General features: G+C 53.7%; 1 protein-coding gene across 1 annotated transcript in view; it reads left to right on the top strand.

The window, feature by feature from the left end:
- The first annotated feature begins 6,031 nt into the window (after positions 1-6,031).
- The window catches only part of LOC119954824 (syntaxin-4-like), a 19,110-nt gene continuing 1,387 nt past the window's right edge, over positions 6,032-23,754 (top strand). The window contains exons 1-3 of the mRNA XM_038780366.1: positions 6,032-6,207; positions 14,255-14,366; positions 17,217-17,326. Coding sequence (XP_038636294.1) covers positions 6,073-6,207; positions 14,255-14,366; positions 17,217-17,326 — 357 coding nt within the window. The 5' untranslated portion in view covers positions 6,032-6,072. The remainder of the gene's footprint in view (positions 6,208-14,254; positions 14,367-17,216; positions 17,327-23,754) is intronic.

Raw genomic sequence — 23,754 nt, 5'->3', positions numbered from 1 at the left:
CCTGTCCCAGAGGGGGAAAGGACAGTGTATCTAACACACTGTGACACCTGTCCCAGAGGGGGAAAGGACAGTGTATCTAACACACTGTGACACCTGTCCCAGAGGGGGAAAGGACAGTGTATCTAACACACTGTGACACTGTCCCAGAGGGGGAAAGGACAGTGTATCTAACACACTGTGACACTGTCCCAGAGGGGGAAAGGACAGTGTATCTAACACACTGTGACACTGTCCCAGAGGGGGAAAGGACAGTGTATCTAACACACTGTGACACTGTCCCAGAGGGGGAAAGGACAGTGTATCTAACACACTGTGACACTGTCCCAGAGGGGGAAAGGACAGTGTATCTAACACACTGTGACACTGTCCCAGAGGGGGAAAGGACAGTGTATCTAACACACTGTGACACTGTCCCAGAGGGGGAAAGGACAGTGTATCTAACACACTGTGACACTGTCCCAGAGGGGGAAAGGACAGTGTATCTAACACACTGTGACACTGTCCCAGAGGGGGAAAGGACAGTGTATCTAACACACTGTGACACTGTCCCAGAGGGGGAAAGGACAGTGTATCTAACACACTGTGACACTGTCCCAGAGGGGGAAAGGACAGTGTATCTAACACACTGTGACACTGTCCCAGAGGGGGAAAGGACAGTGTATCTAACACACTGTGACACCTGTCCCAGAGGGGGAAAGGACAGTGTATCTAACACACTGTGACACTGTCCCAGAGGGGGAAAGGACAGTGTATCTAACACACTGTGACACTGTCCCAGAGGGGGAAAGGACAGTGTATCTAACACACTGTGACACTGTCCCAGAGGGGGAAAGGACAGTGTATCTAACACTGTGACACCCTGTCCCAGAGGGGGAAAGGACAGTGTATCTAACACACTGTGACACTGTCCCAGAGGGGGAAAGGACAGTGTATCTAACACACTGTGACACTGTCCCAGAGGGGAAAGGACAGTGTATCTAACACACTGTGACACTGTCCCAGAGGGGGAAAGGACAGTGTATCTAACACACTGTGACACTGTCCCAGAGGGGAAAGGACAGTGTATCTAACACACTGTGACACTGTCCCAGAGAGGGAAAGGACAGTGTATCTAACACACTGTGACACTGTCCCAGAGGGGGAAAGGACAGTGTATCTAACACACTGTGACACTGTCCCAGAGAGGGAAAGGACAGTGTATCTAACACACTGTGACACCCGGTCCCAGAGGAGAAAAGGACAGTGTATCTAACACACTGTGACACTGTCCCAGAGGGGGAAAGGACAGTGTATCTAACACACTGTGACACTGTCCCAGAGGGGGAAAAGACAGTGTATCTAACACACTGTGAAACTGTCCCAGAGGGGGAAAGGACAGTGTATCTAACACACTGTGACGCTCGGTCCCAGAGGGGGAAAGGACAGTGTATCTAACACACTGTGACACTGTTCCAGAGGGGGAAAGTACAGTGTATCTAACACACTGTGACACCTGTCCCAGAGGGGGAAAGGACAGTGTATCTAACACACTGTGACACCCTGTCCCAGAGGGGGAAAGGACAGTGTATCTAACACACTGTGACACCCTGTCCCAGAGGGGGAAAGGACAGTGTATCTAACACACTGTGACACTGTCCCAGAGGGGGAAAGGACAGTGTATCTAACACACTGTGACACTGTCCCAGAGGGAGAAAGGACAGTGTATCTAACACACTGTGACACCCGGTCCCAGAGGGGGAAAGGACAGTGTATCTGACACACTGTGACACTGTCCCAGAGGGGGAAAGGACAGTGTATCTAACACACTGTTACACTGTCCCAGAGGGGGAAAGGACAGTGTATCTAACACACTGTGACACTGTCCCAGAGGGGGAAAGGACAGTGTATCAAACACACTGTGACACTGTCCCAGAGAGGGAAAGGACAGTGTATCTAACACACTGTGACACTGTCCCAGAGAGGGAAAGGACAGTGTATCTAACACACTGTGACACTGTCCCAGGGGGGGGAAAGGACAGTGTATCTAACACACTGTGACACTATCCCAGAGGGGGAAAGGACAGTGTATCTAACACAATGTGACACCCGGTCCCAGAGGGGGAAAGGACAGTGTATCTAACACACTGTGACACTGTCCCAGAGGGGGAAAGGACAGTGTATCTAACACACTGTGACACTGTCCCAGAGGGGGAAAAGACAGTGTATCTAACACACTGTGAAACTGTCCCAGAGGGGGAAAGGACAGTGTATCAAACACACTGTGACACTGTCCCAGAGGGGGAAAGGACAGTGTATCAAACACACTGTGACACTGTCCCAGAGGGGAAAGGACAGTGTATCAAACACACTGTGACACTGTCCCAGAGGGGGAAAGGACAGTGTATCAAACACACTGTGACACTGTCCCAGAGGGGGAAAGGACAGTGTATCTAACACACTGTGACACTGTCCCAGAGGGGGAAAGGACAGTGTATCAAACACACTGTGACACTGTCCCAGAGAGGGAAAGGACAGTGTATCAAACACACTGTGACACTGTCCCAGAGAGGGAAAGGACAGTGTATCAAACACACTGTGACACTGTCCCAGAGAGGGGAAAGGACAGTGTATCTAACACACTGTGACACTGTCCCATATGGGGAAAGGACAGTGTATCTAACACACTGTGACACTGTCCCAGAGGGGGAAAGGACAGTGTATCTAACACACTGTGACACCCGGTCCCAGAGGGGGAAAGGTCAGTGTATCTAACACACTGTGACACCCGGTCCCAGAGTGGGAAAGGACAGTGTGTCTAACACACTGTGACACTGTCCCAGAGGGGGAAAGGACAGTGTATCTAACACACTGTGACACTGTCCCAGAGGGGGAAAGGTCAGTGTATCTAACACACTGTGACACCCGGTCCCAGAGTGGGAAAGGACAGTGTATCTAACACACTGTGACACTGTCCCAGAGGGGGAAAGGACAGTGTATCTAACACACTGTGACACCCAGTCCCAGAGGGGGAAAGGTCAGTGTATCTAACACACTGTGACACTGTCCCAGAGGGGGAAAGGACAGTGTATCTAACACACTGTGACACCCGGTCCCAGAGTGGGAAAGGACAGTGTATCTAACACACTGTGACACCTGTCCCAGAGGGGGAAAGGACAGTGTATCTAACACACTGTGACACCCGGTCCCAGAGGGGGAAAGGGCAGTGTATCTAACACACTGTGACACCGGTCCCAGAGAGGGAAAGGACAGTGTATCTAACACACTGTGACACTGTCCCAGAGGGGGAAAGGACAGTGTATCTAACACACTGTGACACCCAGTCCCAGAGGGGGAAAGGACAGTGTATCTAACACACTGTGACACCCGGTCCCAGAGGGGGAAAAGACAGTGTATCTAACACACTGTGACACTGTCCCAGAGGGGGAAAGGACAGTGTATCTAACACACTGTGACACTGTCCCAGAGGGGGGAAGGACAGTGTATCTAACACACTGTGACACCCGGTCCCAGAGGGGGAAAGGACAGTGTATCTAACACACTGTGACACCCAGTCCCAGGAGGGGGAAAGGACAGTGTATCTAACACACTGTGACACCCGGTCCCAGAGGGGGAAAGGACAGTGTATCTAACACACTGTGACACTGTCCCAGAGGGGGAAAGGACAGTGTATCTAACACACTGTGACACCTGTCCCAGAGGGGGAAAGGACAGTGTATCTTAACACACTGTGACACCTGTCCCAGAGGGGGAAAGGACAGTGTATCTAACACACTGTGACACTGTCCCAGAGGGGGAAAGGACAGTGTATCTAACACACTGTGACACTGTCCCAGAGGGGGAAAGGACAGTGTATCTAACACACTGTGACACTGTCCCAGAGAGGGAAAGGACAGTGTATCTAACACACTGTGACACTGTCCCAGAGAGGGAAAGGACAGTGTATCTAACACACTGTGACACCTGTCCCAGAGGGGGAAAGGACAGTGTATCTAACACACTGTGACACTGTCCCAGAGGGGGAAAGGACAGTGTATCTAACACACTGTGACACTGTCCCAGAGGGGGAAAAGGACAGTGTATCTAACACACTGTGACACTGTCCCAGAGGGGGAAAGGACAGTGTATCTAACACACTGTGACACTGTCCCAGAGGGGGAAAGGACAGTGTATCTAACACACTGTGACACTGTCCCAGAGGGGGAAAGGACAGTGTATCAACACACTGTGACACTGTCCCAGAGGGGGAAAGGACAGTGTATCTAACACACTGTGACACTGTCCCAGAGGGGGAAAGGACAGTGTATCTAACACACTGTGACACGGTCCCAGAGGGGGAAAGGACAGTGTATCAACACACTGTGACACCTGTCCCAGAGGGGGAAAGGACAGTGTATCTAAACACACTGTGACACTGTCCCAGAGGGGAGAAAGGACAGTGTATCTAACACACTGTGACACTGTCCCAGAGGGGGAAAGGACAGTGTATCTAACACACTGTGACACTGTCCCAGAGGGGGAAAGGACAGTGTATCTAACACACTGTGACACTGTCCCAGAGGGGGAAAGGACAGTGTATCTAACACACTGTGACACTGTCCCAGAGAGGGAAAGGACAGTGTATCTAACACACTGTGACACTGTCCCAGAGGGGGAAAGGACAGTGTATCTAACACACTGTGGCACCCAGTCCCAGAGGGGGAAAGGACAGTGTATCTAACACACTGTGACACCCGGTCCCAGAGGGCGAAAGGACAGTGTATCTAACACACTGTGACACTGTCCCAGAGGGGGAAAGGACAGTGTATCTGACACACTGTGGCACCCAGTCCCAGAGGGGGAAAGGACAGTGTATCTAACACACTGTGACACTGTCCCAGAGGGGGAAAGGACAGTGTATCTAACACACTGTGAGACTGTCCCAGAGGGGGAAAGGACAGTGTATCTAACACACTGTGAGACTGTCCCAGAGGGGGAAAGGACAGTGTATCTAACACACTGTGACACGGTCCCAGAGGGGGAAAGGACAGTGTATCTAACACACTGTGACACTGTCCCAGAGGGGGAAATGACAGTGTATCTAACACACTGTGACACCGGTCCCAGAGGGGGAAAGGACAGTGTATCTAACACACTGTGACACCCAGTCCCAGAGGGGGAAAGGTCAGTGTATCTAACACACTGTGACACTGTCCCAGAGGGGGAAAGGACAGTGTATCTAACACACTGTGACACCCGGTCCCAGAGGGGGAAAAGACAGTGTATCTAACACACTGTGACACCCAGTCCCAGAGGGGGAAAGTTCAGTGTATCTAACACACTGTGACACCCGGTCCCAGAGGGGGAAAGGACAGTGTATCTAACACACTGTGACACCCGGTCCCAGAGGGGGAAAGGTCAGTGTATCTAACACACTGTGACACCCAGTCCCAGAGGGGGAAAGTTCAGTGTATCTAACACACTGTGACACCCAGTCCCAGAGGGGGAAAGGTCAGTGTATCTAACACACTGTGACACTGTCCCAGAGGGGGAAAGGTCAGTGTATCTAACACACTGTGACACCCGGTCCCAGAGGGGGAAAGGACAGAGTATCTAACACACTGTGACACTGTCCCAGAGGGGGAAAGGACAGTGTATCTAACACACTGTGACACCCGGTCCCAGAGAGGGAAAGGACAGTGTATCTAACACACTGTGACACCTGTCCCAGAGGGGGAAAGGACAGTGTATCTAACACACTGTGACACTGTCCCAGAGGGGGAAAGGCCAGTGTATCTAACACACTGTGACACCCGGTCCCAGAGGAGGAAAGGACAGTGTATCTAACACACTGTGACACTGTCCCAGAGGGGGAAAGGACAGTGTATCTAACACACTGTGACACTGTCCCAGAGGGGGAAAGGACAGTGTATCTAACACACTGTGACACTGTCCCAGAGGGGGAAAGGACAGTGTATCTAACACACTGTGACACTGTCCCAGAGGGGGAAAGGACAGTGTATCTAACACACTGTGACACTGTCCCAGAGGGGGAAAGGACAGTGTATCTAACACATTTCTCTGTGCATGTAGTTGATGCAGGAAACCCAGGTGACGAAGCAGGCCTTGGATGAAATTGAAAGCCGTCACACGGAGATCAAACGTTTGGAGCGTAGCATCGTGGAGCTCCACGAGATGTTCACCTACTTGGCGATGGAGGTTGAGGCCCAGGCAAGGAGCTTGACTTTGTATCGTAGACAAATTTGGATTTGATCCCGAGGGAGAGGTTGTTCTTGTCTTCCCTTTCGGGCCTATTTATTGAGGCCTTTTCTCATGTTGCGACATAGGCGGTTGAGGGCGGGGGACAGGCTGTGCGGCCTACCTGACAGCCAGCAGTCAATGCTGGCCCACTCAAAATGGCTCTGTATTCGTCCAAAGCCCTTCCTGACGGACTGACCTCGGGAGCCCACATGTCACCCCAGGGGATTGAAGGCTGCTGAATCTCTGGGGAACTACATCGGGGATAATCGGTCACCATCTGAACTGGAATGGCATCTCCCAGTGTCAGCCCCACTCCCCAAGTGCCATTTTTACACAGAAACGTGGAAAACAGGAACAAGGCCATTCAGCCCTTCGAGCCTGCTGCACCATTCTTGCTAATCCTGGCAGATCCTCTATCTCAACACCGCACTCCCTCGTTCTCCCTGTAGCCTCTGACATCTTAACGGTCCATATGTTTCCTTCTTTAGTATATTCAGCAGTTTTCTGTGGTGGACAGTCCCACTGGTTCCCAGCCTCTGAGTGAGCAAATCTCTCCTCATCTCCGTCCCACATGGCCGGCGCCATATCCTGACAGTGTGACGCCTTTTTCTAGACCTCACACCCAGCCGGAGGGAATAACATCCGTGTATCCAGTGTGCCCAATCCTGTCAGAATCTTCTATTCGATCCCCTCTCATCCTTCTAAGTTATAGTGAGTACAGACCCAATCTTTCCTCGTATGACAATCGTGCCATCCCTGGAATCTGTCTGGTGAGCTCCCGCTGCACTCCCTCAATGCCTCAGGGGCTGGTTTAGCACAGTGGGCTAAACAGCTGGCTTGTAATGCAGAACAAGGCCAGCAGCGTGGGTTCAATTCCCGTATCGGCCTCCCCGAACAGGCACCGGAATGTGGCAACCAGGGGCTTTTCACAGTAACTTAATTGAAGCCTACTCGTGACAATAAGTTATTATTATTATTTATTAATATCACAGTTTTAGATAATGAAACCAACAGTGCACTGTTCTGGGCCAGGGTTTAGAGAACCCCAAAGTGTATCACGGAGTTCCCCTGACCCACAACTTTTAACAGATTGTGGTATGGGGAGCACACGGCCCACTCTACAGGTGTGGTACAGCAGAAATGGAAAAGTATTTTTTAAAACAAAACAATGTTTATTCTATGAACTCCAGTTAACCTTTTTAAAACATACAGTGAACATCTTAGCAACCATCAATTCAAATACAACCCCCAAAGAATACAACACTAAGTAATCCTTAAACTTTCCTTTTAACATCCATTAGACTGAAAACACCTTTTACCAGAAGCACATTGGGTTCACATTCACTACTGAGAACATTTATAATTCTGAATTCACCAAATGATTAAGAGATAGTCTTTTGATGGCAGAGAGATCAGCAGTACACCTGCTCTGTCTGGCTTCAGCTCCAACACTGAAAACAAAAGTAAAACACACCCTGCAGCCTGCTCAAAAACGAAAGTAAAAAGCTGACAGACAGCCCAGCTCCACCCACTCTCTGACATCACTGCAGTAGTAAACACCTATTTCTTAAAGATCCTTTCACTACAGGTATTTATGTACACACCCATTTATAAACACCCATTTCTTAAAGGTACTTTCACATGACCGCATACAGTACTCCAGGTGTGGAATCGCCATAGTCATGCACAGCTGGAATAACTCATCCTTGCTCAGGGGCTGGTTTAGCTCACTCGGCTAAATCGCTGGCTTTTAAAGCAGACCAAGGCAGGCCAGCAGCACGGTTCGATTCCCGTACCAGCCTCCCCGGACAGGCGCCGGAATGTGGCGACTAGGGGCTTTTCACAGTAACTTCATTGAAGCCTACTCGTGACAATAAACGATTTTCATTTCATTTTCATTTCCTGTACCCAAGTCGACTTGCAGTGAAGGTCAGCAAACCTGACTGCTTGTTGTACCTATATGCTTACTTTTAGTGACTGGCATTCGAGGACACCCAAGTCCCTTTGTACATCCACACTCTCCAGTTTATCACCATTTAAATCATGTTCTGCCATTCTGTTTCTCAGTCTGAAATGGCTAAATTGACATTTATGCCCATTATACTTAATCTGCCATGTATTTGCCCTCTCACTGAATTTGTCTAAATCACCGTGAAGCTTTTTAATATTCACCTCACTGTTCACATTCCCACCCTTCGTGGGTCGTCCGTAAACTTTGGAAATATTTCATTTGACCCCCTCATCCAAATCATTGATGTATATTGTCAATAACTGGGGCCCAAACATCGATTCCTGCGGGACCCACTATCGGGGGCAGCACGATAGCACAATGGTTAGCACAGTCGCTTCACAGCTCCAGGGTTCCAGTTCGATTCTCCGCTGGGTCACTGTCTGTGCGGAGTCTTCATATTCTCCCCGTGTCTGCGGGTGCTCCGGTTTCCTCCCACAAGTCCCGAAAGACGTGCTGTTAGGTGAATTGGACATTCTGAAATTCTCCCTCTGTGACCCGAACAGGCGCCGGAATGTGGCGGCTAAAGGATTTTCGCAGTAACTTCATTGCAGTGTTAATGTAAGCCTACTTGCGACAAAGATTATTATCACTGCCTATCGCTTCAAAAAAAACTCCCCGTTTATTCCTTGTCTCCGGTTCCTTTCTGTGAACCACTTCCCAATCCATGCCAGGACATTGCCCCCAATCCATGCCAGGACATTGCCCCCAATCCATGCCAGGACATTGCCCCCAATCCATGCCAGGACATTGCCCCCGATCCATGCCAGGACATTGCCCCCAATCCATGCCAGGACATTGCCCCCAATCCACGCCAGGACATTGCCCCCGATCCATGCCAGGACATTGCCCCCAATCCATGCCAGGACATTGCCCCCGATCCATGCCAGGACATTGCCCCCAATCCCACGCGCTGACCTCTTCTGTGAGATTTTTTTAAAGCATTCTGAAAATCCAAATATACCACATCCACTGGTTCTCCCTTATCTATTCTGCTAGCCATGTCCTCAAAACACTGCAGTAGGTTTATCAAGTATGATTCCCCTTTCTGAAACCCATGTTAACTTTGCCGAATCCCATTGCTTTTTTCTTTGTGTACTGTTACCAAATCCTTTGTAATAGACTCGAGCATTTTCGCTCCGACTGATGTTGGACTGGCCAGTCTACAACTCCCTCCCTCCCTCCCTCCTTTTTTAAATAGCGGAGTTACAGTCCCCGCCCTCCAGTCTGTGAGGACTATTCCAGAATCAAAATAATGGCAGCCCAGGTCCACGCATTTCCATGGCCAACTCCTATAGTACCCTGGGTTGTAGGTTATTTTGAGGAGAGTTTTGCAGCACAGAGAGGCCCCTCGTGTCTGTACTGACCTCGAGCACCTATCTATTCCAATCCCATTTTCCAGCACTTAGTCTGTCGCTTTGTACAGTGACGGTCTGTAAAGTGCTCTTCTAACTGCTTCTTCAATGTTGTTAGGGTCTCTGTCTCCACCCCCCTTTCAGGCAGCGAGTTCCTGACTCCCACCACCCTCTGGGTACAAAGGTTTATCCTCACATCCCCTCTTAAACCTCCTGCCCCTTCCCTTAAATCTCTGCCCCCTGGGCATTGACCCCTCCACCAAGGGGAAAAGTTCCTTCTTATCCACCCGATCAGTGACTTCATAATTCTGTACAACTCGATCATGTCCCATCTCAGCCTCTCTACTCCAGGGAAAACAACCCCAGTCTAACCAGCCTCTCTCCATAGCTGAAACTCTCCAGCCCAGGCAACATCCAGGTGAACCTCCTCTGCACCCTCTCTCGTGCTATCGCTTCCTTCCTATAGTGTAGTGACCAGAACTGCACGCAGTGCTCCAGCTGCAGCCTAACCATTCTTTCATACAGCTCCTGCGTAACCTCCCTGCTATTATTTTCTATGCTGTAGCTAATAAAGGCAAGTATCCATTGATCAAAGAAAAGTACAGCACAGGAACAGGCCCTTCGGCCCTCCAAGCCTGTGCCGACCATGCTGCCCGATTAAACTAAAATCTTCTACACTTCCTGGGTCCGTATCCCTCTATTCCCAACCTAGTCATGTATTTGTCAAGATGCCCCTTAAATGTCACTATTGTCCCTGCTTCCACCACCTCCTCCGGCAGCGAGTTCCAGGCACCCACTACCCTCTGTGTAAAAAAAACCTGCCTCGTACATCTCCTCTAAACCTTGCCCCTCGCACCTTAAACCTATTCCCCCTAGTAATTGACCCCTCTACCCTGGGGAAAAGCCTCTGACTATCCACTCTGTCTCTGCCCCTCTATCAGGTCGCCCCTCAACCTCCGTCGTTCCAGTGAGAACAAACCGAGTTTATTCAGCCTCTCCTTATAGCTAATGCCCTCCATACCAGGCAACATTCTGGTAAATCTCTTCTGCACCCTCTCTAAAGCCTCCACATCCTTCTGGTAGTGTGGCGACCAGAATTGAACACTATATACTCCACATTGCATTGTTAATAAGCAATGAAGTTAAATCGATAGCAAGGAGCGATATAGGATCAGAAGGCATAGAGTCTCTGTGGGTAGAGTTGAGGAATCACAAAGGTAAAAAGACCCTGATGGGAGTTATGTACAGGCCCCCGAGCAGTAATCAGGATGTGGGGCAGAAAATAAATCAGGAGATAGAAAAGGCATGTAAAAAAGGCAATATTACAATAATCATGGGGGACTTCAATATGCAGGTGGACTGGGAAAATCAGGTTGGTAGTGGTTCCCAAGGAAAGGAATTTGTGGAATGTCTAAGAGATGGTTTTTTGGAGCAGCTTGTGACAGAGCCGACTAGGGAACAGGCAATTCTGGATTTGGTGATGTGTAATGAGGCAGACTTGATTAGGGAGATAAAGGTGAAGGAACCCTTAGGGAGCAGCGACCACAATATGATAGAATTTACCCTGCAGTTTGAGAGGGAGAAGCTGGAATCAGATAGAACATAGAATATATAGTGCAGAAGGAGGCCATTCAGCCCATCAAGTCTGCACCGACCCAACATTTTTTGGACACTTGAGGACAATTTTAGCACGGCCAATCCACCTAACCTGCACGTCTTTGGACTGTGGGAGGAAACCGGAGCACCCGGAGGAAACCCACGCACACACGGGGAGAACGTGCAGACTCCACACAGACAGTGACCCAGCCGGGAATCGAACCTGGGACCCTGGTACTGTGAAGCCACAGTGCTAACCACTGTGCTACTGTGCTGCCCTAAGATGTAACAGTGTTACAATTAAATAAGGGTAACTACAAAGACGTGAGGGAGGAGCTGGCCAGAGTTGGTTGGCAGGGAAGTCAGTGGAACAGCAATGGCAGGAGTTTTTGGGGGTTATTAGGGAGGCACAACAGAAATTCATCCCAAGGAGAAGGAAACATGCTGAGGGGAGGACAAGTTATCCATGGCTAATGAGGGATGTCAAGGACAGCATAAAGGCTAAGGAAAAAGCATACACAGTGGCGAGGATTAGTGGGAAGCCAGAGGATTGAGAAGCCTTTAAAAGCGAGCAGAGGACAACTAGAAAAGCAATAAGGGGGAGATGAAGTACGAGTGCAAGCTAGCTAGTAATATAAAGGAAGCTAGGAAGAGATTTTTTCCCCAATATATAAAAGGTAAGAGAGAGGCAAAAATAGACATTGGGCCACTGGAAAACGTGGCTGGAGAAGTAATAATCGGAAACAAAGAAATGGCAGAGGAACTGAAGAGTTACTTTGCATCAGTCTTCACGGTGGAAGTCACCAGTGGGATGCCAGAGCTCCAGGAGAACCAGGGGGCAGAGGTGAATGCAGTGACCATCACTAAGGTGAAGGTTCTGGGGAAACTGAAAGGTCTGAAGGTGGATAAGTCACCTGAACCGGATGGCCTACACCCCAGGGTCCTAAAAGAGATAGCTGAGGAGATTGTGGAGGCATTGGTGATGATCTTTCAGGAATCACTGGAGGCAGGAAGGGTCCCAGAGGACTGGAAAGTGGCTAATGTAACACCGCTGTTTAAGAAGGGAGGGAGGCAGAAGACGGGAAATTATAGGCCAGTTAGCCTGACTTTGGTCATTGGTAAGATTTTAGAGTCTGTTATTAAAGATGAGATTGCGGAGTACTTGGAAGTGCAAAAACAGGACTGAGTCAGCACGGCTTTGTCAAGGGGAGGTCATGTCTCACAAATCTGTTCGAGTTCTTTGAGGAGGTAACAAAGTAGTTGGACAAAGGAGAACCAGTGGACGTGATTTATTTAGATTTCCAGAAGGCCTTTGTCAATGTGCCGCACAGGAGACTGTTAAATAAGTTAAGAGCCCATGGTGTTCAGGGTAAGATCCTGGCATGGATAGAGGTTTGGCTGACTGGCAGAAGGCAGAGAGTGGGGGTAAAGGGGTCTTTTTCAGGATGGCAGCCGGTGACTAGTGGTGTGCCTCAGGGGTCTGTGCTGGGACCACAACTTTTCACAATATACATTAATGATCTGGATGAAGGAACTGAAGGCACTGTTGCTAAGTTTGCAGATGATACAAAGATCTGTAGAGGGACAGGTAGTATTGAGGAAGCAAGGGGGCTGCAGAAGGACTTGGACAAGCTGGGAGAGCGGGCAATGAAGTGGCAGATGGAATACAATGTGGAAAAGTGTGAGGTTATGCACTTTGGAATGAGGAATCTAGGCATAGACTATTTTCTAAATGGGGAAATGCTTCGGAAATCAGAAGCACAAAGGGACTTGGGAGTCCTTGTTCATGATTCTCTTCAGGTTAATGTGCAGGTTCAGTCGGCAGTTAGGAAGGCAAATGCAATGTTAGCATTCATGTCAAGAGGGCGAGAATACAAGAGCAGAGATGTACTTCTGAGGCTGTATAAGGCTCTGGTCAGACCCCATTTGGAGTATTGTGAGCAGTTTTGGGCCCCGTATCTAAGGAAGGATGTGCTGGCCTTGGAAAGGGTCCAGAGGAGGTTCACTAGAATGATCCCTGGAATGAAGAACTTGTCGTATGAGGAACGGTTGAGGACTCTGGGTCTGCACTCGTTGGAGTTTAGAAGGATGAGGGGGGGATCTTATTGAAACTTACAGGATACTGCGAGGCCTGGATAGAGTGGACGTGGAGAGGATGTTTCCACGGGTAGGAAAAACTAGAAGCAGAGGACACCATCTCAGACTAAAGGGACGATCCTTTCTAACAGAGATGAGGAGGAATTTCTTCAGCCAGAGGGTGGGTGAATCTGTGGAACTCTTTGCCGCAGAAGGCTGTGGAGGCCAAATCACTGAGTGTCTTTAAGACAGAGATAGATAGGTTCTTGATTGATAAGGGGATCAGGGGTTATGGGGAGAAGGCAGGAGAACGGGGATGAGAAACATATCAGCCATGATTGAATGGCGGAGCAGACTCGATGGGCCGAGTGGCCTAATTCTGCTCCTGTGTCTTATGGTCATGTGGTATTGTACCTGCTTTCTTAACCACCTTATCTATCTGTCCTAATGCCTTCCGGGATCTATAGACATACACCCCGAGGTCACTCTGGTCCTTTGTACTTCCTAGTGTTCATTGAGTATTCCCTTCCATTGTTAATCCTCCCAAAATGCATCACCTCACATTTCTCCAGGTTAAATTCCATTTGCCACTGTTCTGCGCCTCTAAGCAGCCCCACGTGTATTGTCCTGTAATCTAAGGCTTTCCTCCGCACTATTTATCAAACTTGTCCACCTTGCTTCGGGTGTACAGCCATTTTGTGCCCAGCGAGATGCAGGACAGAAAATTGGCAGTTCAGTAGCGGTTGTTCCCCCGCCACTAGGTGTGGGATTAGCAATAGGCCACAAATGAGGCCTGGGCCTTTCCTGTGGAATGTATTCATGGGTGGAGCAGTGCGATGAAGTGGCCAGCTCAACAGGTGCAGGATTGGCTAACTAGGCCCAAGGTGCATGCTGGGGCCCCGAGATGACTTGCTCTTGCCAGCACCTTGCAGTTCCGACCACCGTCCATTCCAAGCTCAGGGCATTTGATGTCTTCTTTCAGGGGGAGCTGGTCAACAACATCGAGAACTACATCTCCAATTCGGTCAACTACGTCGAGAAGGCGGCCGACAACATGGCGACCGCCGCAGGTCAATCAGAGGAAGGCGAGAAAGGTGAGGCCGATGGTAGGGGAGGGGGTGGTGCGGTGAATGCTGGAGTGGTGGACGGCCATTTTGAAGATGAGGGGTTGGCATTGTTTGGAGTTTCCGGGGGTGCATGGTGAGGGGATGTGAGAATGAGGGGGCGTTTCCGTGTGATCAGAACCACTCGCGTACCTCAAGGCACGATGCGGCCTACATGTACCCCCCACAACCCTGTCCTGCCTCGCTTTATAGCTTGGATTAGCCTACTGGAGGCTCGGGCGACCTCTGTGATCAGCAATTGTTCCCTGATAGATTGAGGCCTCTTCATGTTCTGGGCTTTCTCGTGTTTTTATTTGTTCTTTCATGGCATGTGGGTGTCGCTGGCCCGGCCCAGCATTTATTGCCCATCCCTAATTGCTCTTTGAGAAGGTGGTGGGTGATCCACCATCTTGACTTGCCATAATCCCGTGTGGCGTAGGTGAACCCACTCTGCTGTTTGGGAGATATTCCAGGATTTTGACCCAAGGAACAGCCAATATATTTCCCAGTTAGGATGGTGAGTGACTGGGAGCCTCCAGGATGTGGGGTTCCCAGGTATCAGCTGCTCCTGTCCAAGATGGTAGTAGTCCTGGGTTTGGAAGGTGCTGTCGAATCGCTGCAGAGCATCTTGTAGACGGTACACACGGCTGCTGCTGTGTGTCGGTGTTGGAGGGAGTGAATGTCTGTGGGGTGGGGTGTCGATCGAGCGGGGCTGCTTTGTCCTGGATGGAGTCGAGCTTCTCGAGTGTTGTTGGAGCCGCCATTCATCCAGGCAAGTGGAGACTATCCCATCACACTGCTGACTTGTGTCCTTGGAGATGGTGGACAGGCTTTGGGGGGTCAGGAATGGTGCTGAACATCGTGCAGTCACCAGCGAACATCCCCAACGTATCAACATCGCCACCTGGAAACCATCCAATTCAGTTGTTGTCAATGGTAACCCCCTCTGCCCCCTGACCTCCCCTCTGCCCCCTGACCTCCCCTCTGCCCCCTGACCTCCCCTCTGCCCCCTGACCTCCCCTCTGCCCCCTGACCTCCCCTCTGCCCCCTGACCTCCCCTCTGCCCCCTGACCTCCCCTCTGCCCCCTGACCTCCCCTCTGCCCCCTGACCTCCCCTCTGCCCCCTGACCTCCCCGCTGCCCCCTGACCTCCCCTCTGCCCCCTGACCTCCCCGCTGCCCCCTGACCTCCCCTCTGCCCCCTGACCTCCCCTCTGCCCCCTGACCTCCCCTCTGCCCCCCTGACCTCCCCTCTGCCCCCTGACCTCCCCTCTGCCCCCTGACCTCCCCTCTGCCCCCTGACCTCCCCTCTGCCCCCTGACCTCCCCGCTGCCCCCTGACCTCCCCTACCCCGCTGCCCCCTGACCTCCCCGCTGCCCCCTGACCTCCCCGCTGCCCCCTGACCTCCCCGCTGCCCCCTGACCTCCCCGCTGCCCCCTGACCTCCCCGCTGCCCCCTGACCTCCCCGCTGCCCCTGACCTCCCCGCTGCCCCCTGACCTCCCCGCTGCCCCCTGACCTCCCCGCTGCCCCCTGACCTCCCCGCTGCCCCCTGACCTCCCCGCTGCCCCCTGACCTCCCCGCTGCCCCCTGACCTCCCCGCTGCCCCCTGACCTCCCCGCTGCCCCCTGACCTCCCCGCTGCCCCCTGACCTCCCCGCTGCCCCCTGACCTCCCCGCTGCCCCCTGACCTCCCCGCTGCCCCCTGACCTCCCCGCTGCCCCCTGACCTCCCCGCTGCCCCCTGACCTCCCCGCTGCCCCCTGACCTCCCCGCTGCCCCCTGACCTCCCCGCTGCCCCCTGACCTCCCCGCTGCCCCCTGACCTCCCCGCTGCCCCCTGACCTCCCCGCTGCCCCCTGACCTCCCCGCTGCCCCCTGACCTCCCCGCTGCCCCCTGACCTCCCCGCTGCCCCCTGACCTCCCCGCTGCCCCCTGACCTCCCCGCTGCCCCCTGACCTCCCCGCTGCCCCCTGACCTCCCCGCTGCCCCCTGACCTCCCCGCTGCCCCCTGACCTCCCCGCTGCCCCCTGACCTCCCCGCTGCCCCCTGACCTCCCCGCTGCCCCCTGACCGCCCCGCTGCCCCCTGACCTCCCCGCTGCCCCCTGACCTCCCCGCTGCCCCCTGACCTCCCCGCTGCCCCTGACCTCCCGCGCCCCTGACCTCCCCGCTGCCCCCTGACCTCCCCGCTGCCCCCTGACCTCCCCGCTGCCCCCTGACCTCCCCGCTGCCCCCTGACCTCCCCGCTGCCCCCTGACCTCCCCGCTGCCCCCTGACCTCCCCGCTGCCCCCTGACCTCCCCGCTGCCCCCTGACCTCCCCGCTGCCCCCTGACCTCCCCCTTTGCCCCCGACCCCCCCCTTTGCCCCCTGACCCCCCCCTTTGCCCCCGACCCCCCCCCTTTGCCCCCTGACCCCCCCCCCTTTGCCCCCTGACCCCCCCCTTTGCCCCCTGACCCCCCCCTTTGCCCCCTGACCCCCCCCTTTGCCCCCTGACCCCCCCGCTGCCCCCTGACCCCCCCTCTGCCCCCTGACCCCCCCCCTCTGCCCCCAGACCCCCCCCCTCTGCCCCCTGACCCCCCCCTCTGCCCCCTGACCCCCCCTCTGCCCCCTGACCCCCCCCTCTGCCCCCTGACCTCCCCTCTGCCCCCTGCCCTCCCCTCTGCCCCCTGACCTCCCCTCTGCCCCCTGACCTCCCCTCTGCCCCCTGACCTCCCCATCGCTTCCCCCAAGGTTGTTGATGGTGGAGTTATGGGGAGGGACCTACTGGCTTGACACTGGGATTTGGGGCTGTGTAATTGTGCCACTCAATGACTCATTGCCTCTCTTTCTCTCCCTCTCTCTTGCAGAAGAAAGTCTTTGTGATTATCTGCATTTTGGTCCTGGTGATCATACTCATCGCCATCATCGTGGCTGTCGCAATGACCTCGTGACCTCCACCTCCTCATTGCTGCCCAAGGTATTGCTCAATAGTCTTCTCTTGAAAGCAAGGTGCAATTTCCAGAGTGAAGGGACCTGGCTGGGGAGGGGGGGTCGAGCAAAGGGAGGGGTCGGAAGAGGGGGTGCTACATGTGTGCAATCCTTTTGGAAGTAGCAGGACAGGTTTGAGAGTGTGGCTATTAAAGGATTTCGGCAACCGAGGTTTCATTGATAGATTTAGAAAATGGGAGAGTGGAGCTCCGAGGTCCATACTCCTCGGCGCACACACTGGCTCGGGACCCCAAATGAGGTATTCCTACCAATCCCGACTTCCGCACCTTCGGAAGGCCTTGGCAGGGCCCTCTGCGAGGGCACGGAGGTTAATTTATCGCAACATTGCAGCAATGAGAGACTTGTGAATGAGCGAAGTGGGAGGGTGTGGGGGGAGGGTGTGGGGGGGCACTAGGTCCTTGGCATGCTCTGCCATTCAACGGGAATGTGGGTGACCTGTTTCTGTCTCTTACCCCCCCCCCCCCACCCCATCCGACAATAACCTATATTCAGCACCCCCCCCGGGCCAGGTCTCCAGTGCCTCCTGAGTCAGGGAGGTCCAAACGTACGTAATCCTCGGAGAGAAAATGACTCCCCTCTGTTCACACAGAACCAAGGTCAGAATCGAACCCCCAGATCACTGCCGCCAAGAGGCAGCAGTGCCAACCACTGTGCCACCAGAGGGTCGGTGAAGACAAAGTGGGCTGAATAGACTCCTTCTGCATTGTACCAATTCTAAGTCACCCCTCTCCCTCTCCTAAACTCTGGTGCAAACGATCCTTGTCAGTCCAGCAGTCCCTCATGAAGCAGTTTACTCATTTCAGCTGTCAAACACAGTGAACCTCCTGTGAACCGCCTCACATTGACAATCGGGACACCAAAAGGGCAGCCGGTATTCGAGATGTTAGCCGCATTATGCAAATTACTGCCGATGCTGGAGCCTGACACAAAAACAGAACGTGCTGGACAACATCTGGGTGACTCTTTGTCAAAGAGCCGATCAGTTTCAAATTCCTCAGGGTGCACATCTCCAAAAATCTGTCCTGGTCCACCCACGTCAACGCTATCACCAAGAAAGCACAACAGCGCCTATACTTCCTCAGGAAACTAAGGAAATTCGGCATGTCCACAATAACCCTTACCAACTTTCACAGATGCACTATAGAAAGCATCCTATCGGGCTGCATCACAGCCTGGTATGGCAACTGCTCGGCCCAGGACCGCAAGGAACTTCAGAGAGTCGTGAATACCGCCCAGTCCATCACACAAACCTGCCTCCCATCCATTGATTCCATCTACACCACCCGCTGCCGGGGGGAGAGCGAGCAGCAAAATCAAAGACCCCTCCCACCCGGCTTACTCACTCTTCCAACTTCTTCCATCGGGCAGGAGATACAGAAGTCTGAGAACACGCACGAACAGACTCAAAAACAGCTTCTTCCCCACTGTCACCAGACTCCTAAACGACCCTCTTATGGACTGATCTCATTAACACTACAGCCTGTATGCTTCATCCGATGCCAATGCTTATGTAGTTACATTGTATACCTTGTGTTGCCCTATTATGTATTTTCTTTTCTTCCCTTTTCTTCCCATGTACTGAATGATCTGTTGAGCTGCCCGCAGAAAAATACTTTTCGCTGTACCTCGGTACACATGACAATAAACAAATCCAATCCATTCTGCATGGGTCTCACCCCCACAACCCAAAAGATGTGCAGCTTAGGTACACTGGCCACACTAAATTGTCCCTTAATTGGTAAAGAAAATAATAGGTAAAGAAAAATACTTTTCACTGTCCCTCGGTACACATGACAATAAACAAATCCATCCACCTTGACAAAGACTCGAAAAACATCAGCTCCCGTTTTTCCCCTTCACAGAGGTGGTCCGTCCTCTATGAAAATATCCGGCATGTTCTGCTGTCCATCCTTTTTATATCCCAATTCCCCTCGTAATAAATGAGAGCTTCAGTCAGTGCGGAGAGACGTGGGGGAGCTGGGATGGTTCCCCTGGGAGCTGGGAGCTGGGATGGTTCCCCTGGGAGCTGGGATGGTTCCCCTGGGAGCTGGGATGGTTCCCCTGGGAGCTGGGATGGTTCCCCTGGGAGCTGGGGTGGTCCTCCTGGGAGCTGGGGTGGTCCTCCTGGGAGCTGGGAGGGTTCCCCTGGGAGCTGGGATGGTTCCCCTGGGAGCTGGGAGGGTTTCCCTGGGAGCTGGGAGGGTTTCCCTGGGAGCTGGGAGGGTTCCCCTGGGAGCTGGGAGGGTTCCCCTGGGAGCTGGGAGGGTTTCCCTGGGAGCTGGGATGGTTCCCCTGGGAGCTGGGAGGGTTCCCCTGGGAGCTGGGAGGGTTTCCCTGGGAGCTGGGGTGGTTCCCCTGGGAGCTGGGAGGGTTCCCCTGGGAGCTGGGAGGGTTTCCCTGGGAGCTGGGAGGGTTCCCCTGGGAGCTGGGAGGGTTCCCCTGGGAGCTGGGAGGGTTCCCCTGGGAGCTGGGAGGGTTCCCCTGGGAGCTGGGAGGGTTCCCCTGGGAGCTGGGAGGGTTCCCCTGGGAGCTGGGATGGTTCCCCTGGGAGCTGGGATGGTTCCCCTGGGAGCTGGGATGGTTCCCCTGGGAGCTGGAATGGTTCTGGGAGCTGGGAGGGTTCCCCTGAGAGCTGGGATGGTTCCCCTGGGAGCTGGGATGGTTCCCCTGGGAGCTGGGAGGGTTCCCCTGGGAGCTGGGAGGGTTCGTTTGCCAGATTCCAATTCAAGATCTTCTGGCAAGGTGTTGCTGTGGTACAGAGGGATCTGGGTGTTGCTGTGGTACAGAGGGATCTGGGTGTTGCTGTGGTACAGAGGGATCTGGGTGTCGCTGTGGTACAGAGGGATCTGGGTGTTGCTGTGGTACAGGGGGATCTGGGTGTTGCTGTGGTACAGAGGGATCTGGGTGTTGCTGCGGTACAGAGGGATCTGGGTGTTGCTGTGGTACAGAAGGATCTGGGTGTCGCTGTGGTACAGAGGGATCTGGGTGTTGCTGCGGTACAGAGGGATCTGGCTGTTGCTGTGGTACAGAGGGATCTGGGTGTTGCTGGGGTACAGAGGGATCTGGGTGTTGCTGCGGTACAGAGGGATCTGGGTGTTGCTGCGGTACAGAGGGATCTGGGTGTTGCTGTGGTACAGAGGGATCTGGGTGTTGCTGTGGTACAGAGGGATCTGGGTGTTGCTGTGGTACAGAGGGATCTGGGTGTTGCTGCGGTACAGAGGGATCTGGGTGTCGCTGTGGTACAGAGGGATCTGGGTGTTGCTGCGGTACAGAGGGATCTGGGTGTCAGTGCGGTACAGAGGGATCTGGGTGTTGCTGTGGTACAGAGGGATCTGGGTGTTGCTGTGGTACAGAGGGATCTGGGTGTCGCTGGGGTACAGAGGGATCTGGGTGTTGCTGCGGTACAGAGGGATCTGGGTGTTGCTGCGGTACAGAGGGATCTGGGTGTTGCTGTGGTACAGAGGGATCTGGGTGTTGCTGTGATACAGAGGGATCTGGGTGTTGCTGTGATACAGAGGGATCTGGGTGTTGCTGTGGTACAGAGGGATCTGGGTGTTGCTGTGGTACAGAGGGATCTGGGTGTTGCTGCGGTACAGAGGGATCTGGGTGTCGTTGTGGTACAGAGGGATCTGGGTGTTGCTGCGGTACAGAGGGATCTGGGTGTCGCTGTGGTACAGAGGGATCTGGGTGTTGCTGTGGTACAGAGGGATCTGGGTGTTGCTGTGCTACAGAGGGATCTGGGTGTTGCTGTGGTACAGAGGGATCTGGGTGTTGCTGCGGTACAGAGGGATCTGGGTGTTGCTGTGATACAGAGGGATCTGGCTGTTGCTGCGGTACAGAGGGATCTGGCTGTTGCTGTGGTACAGAGGGATCTGGGTGTTGCTGCGGTACAGAGGGATCTGGGTGTTGCTGCGGTACAGAGGGATCTGGGTGTTGCTGCGGTACAGAGGGATCTGGCTGTTGCTGTGGTACAGAGGGATCTGGGTGTTGCTGCGGTACAGAGGGATCTGGGTGTTGCTGCGGTACAGAGGGATCTGGGTGTTGCTGCGGTACAGAGGGATCTGGGTGTTGCTGCGGTACAGAGGGATCTGGGTGTTGCTGAGGTACAGAGGGATCTGGGTGTTGCTGAGGTACAGAGGGATCTGGGTGTTGCTGCGGTACAGAGGGATCTGGGTGTTGCTGTGGTACAGAGGGATCTGGGTGTTGCTGAGGTACAGAGGGATCTGGGTGTTGCTGAGGTACAGAGGGATCTGGGTGTTGCTGAGGTACAGAGGGATCTGGGTGTTGCTGCGGTACAGAGGGATCTGGGTGTTGCTGTGGTACAGAGGGATCTGGGTGTTGCTGCGGTACAGAGGGATCTGGGTGTTGCTGTGATACAGAGGGATCTGGGTGTTGCTGTGGTACAGAGGGATCTGGGTGTTGCTGTGGTACAGAGGGATCTGGGTGTTGCTGTGGTACAGAGGGATCTGGGTGTTGCTGCGGTACAGAGGGATCTGGGTGTTGCTGTGGTACAGAGGGATCTGGGTGTTGCTGTGGTACAGAGGGATCTGGGTGTTGCTGCGGTACAGAGGGATCTGGGTGTTGCTGTGGTACAGAGGGATCTGGGTGTTGCTGTGGTACAGAGGGATCTGGGTGTTGCTGTGATACAGAGGGATCTGGGTGTTGCTGCGGTACAGAGGGATCTGGGTGTCGTTGTGGTACAGAGGGATCTGGGTGTTGCTGCGGTACAGAGGGATCTGGGTGTTGCTGCGGTACAGAGGGATCTGGGTGTTGCTGTGCTACAGAGGGATCTGGGTGTTGCTGTGGTACAGAGGGATCTGGGTGTTGCTGTGGTACAGAGGGATCTGGGTGTTGCTGTGGTACAGAGGGATCTGGGTGTTGCTGTGGTACAGAGGGATCTGGGTGTTGCTGCGGTACAGAGGGATCTGGGTGTTGCTGGGGTACACAGGGATCTGGGTGTTGCTGCGGTACAGAGGGATCTGGGTGTTGCTGTGGTACAGAGGGATCTGGGTGTTGCTGTGGTACAGAGGGATCTGGGTGTTGCTGTGGTACAGAGGGATCTGGGTGTTGCTGCGGTACAGAGGGATCTGGGTGTTGCTGCGGTACAGAGGGATCTGGGTGCCGCTGTGGAACAGAGGGATCTGGGTGTTGCTGCGGTACAGAGGGATCTGGGAGTGGCTGCGGTACAGAGGGATCTGGGTGTTGCTGCGGTACAGAGGGATCAGGGTGTCGCTGTGGTACAGAGGGATCTGGGTGTTGCTGCGGCACAGAGGGATCTGGGTGTCGCTGTGGTACAGAGGGATCTGGGTGTCGCTGCGGTACAGAGGGATCTGGGTGTTGCTGTGGTACAGAGGGATCTGGGTGTTGCTGTGGTACAGAGGGATCTGGGTGTTGCTGCGGTACAGAGGGATCTGGGTGTTGCTGTGGTACAGAGGGATCTGGGTGTTGCTGCGGTACAGAGGGATCTGGGTGTTTGCTGTGGTACAGAGGGATCTGGGTGTTGCTGTGGTACAGAGGGATCTGGGTGTCGCTGTGGTACAGAGGGATCTGGGTGTCGCTGTGGTACAGAGGGATCTGGGTGTTGCTGTGGTACAGAGGGATCTGGGTGTTGCTGTGGTACAGAGGGATCTGGGTGTTGCTGTGGTACAGAGGGATCTGGGTGTTGCTGTGATACAGAGGGATCTGGGTGTTGCTGCGGTACAGAGGGATCTGGCTGTTGCTGTGGTACAGAGGGATCTGGGTGTTGCTGGGGTACAGAGGGATCTGGGTGTTGCTGCGGTACAGAGGGATCTGGGTGTTGCTGTGGTACAGAGGGATCTGGGTGTTGCTGCGGTACAGAGGGATCTGGGTGTTGCTGTGGTACAGAGGGATCTGGGTGTTGCTGTGGTACAGAGGGATCTGGGTGTTGCTGTGGTACAGAGGGATCTGGGTGTTGCTGCGGTACAGAGGGATCTGGGTGTTGCTGTGGTACAGAGGGATCTGGGTGTTGCTGTGGTACAGAGGGATCTGGGTGTCGCTGCGGTACAGAGGGATCTGGGTGTTGCTGTGGTACAGAGGGATCTGGGTGTTGCTGCGGTACAGAGGGATCTGGGTGTTGCTGCGGTACAGAGGGATCTGGGTGTTGCTGTGGTACAGAGGGATCTGGGTGTTGCTGTGATACAGAGGGATCTGGGTGTTGCTGCGGTACAGAGGGATCTGGGTGTTGCTGCGGTACAGAGGGATCTGGGTGTTGCTGTGGTACAGAGGGATCTGGGTGTTGCTGTGATACAGAGGGATCTGGGTGTTGCTGCGGTACAGAGGGATCTGGGTGTTGCTGTGGTACAGAGGGATCTGGGTGTTGCTGTGGTACAGAGGGATCTGGGTGTTGCTGCGGTACAGAGGGATCTGGGTGTTGCT

This window comes from Scyliorhinus canicula, chromosome 20, assembly GCF_902713615.1.
Source record: "Scyliorhinus canicula chromosome 20, sScyCan1.1, whole genome shotgun sequence".
Lineage (NCBI taxonomy): Eukaryota > Metazoa > Chordata > Chondrichthyes > Carcharhiniformes > Scyliorhinidae > Scyliorhinus > Scyliorhinus canicula.
Note: the sequence above shows the minus strand (reverse complement) of the source record. Positions and strands in the feature narration are given on the sequence as shown.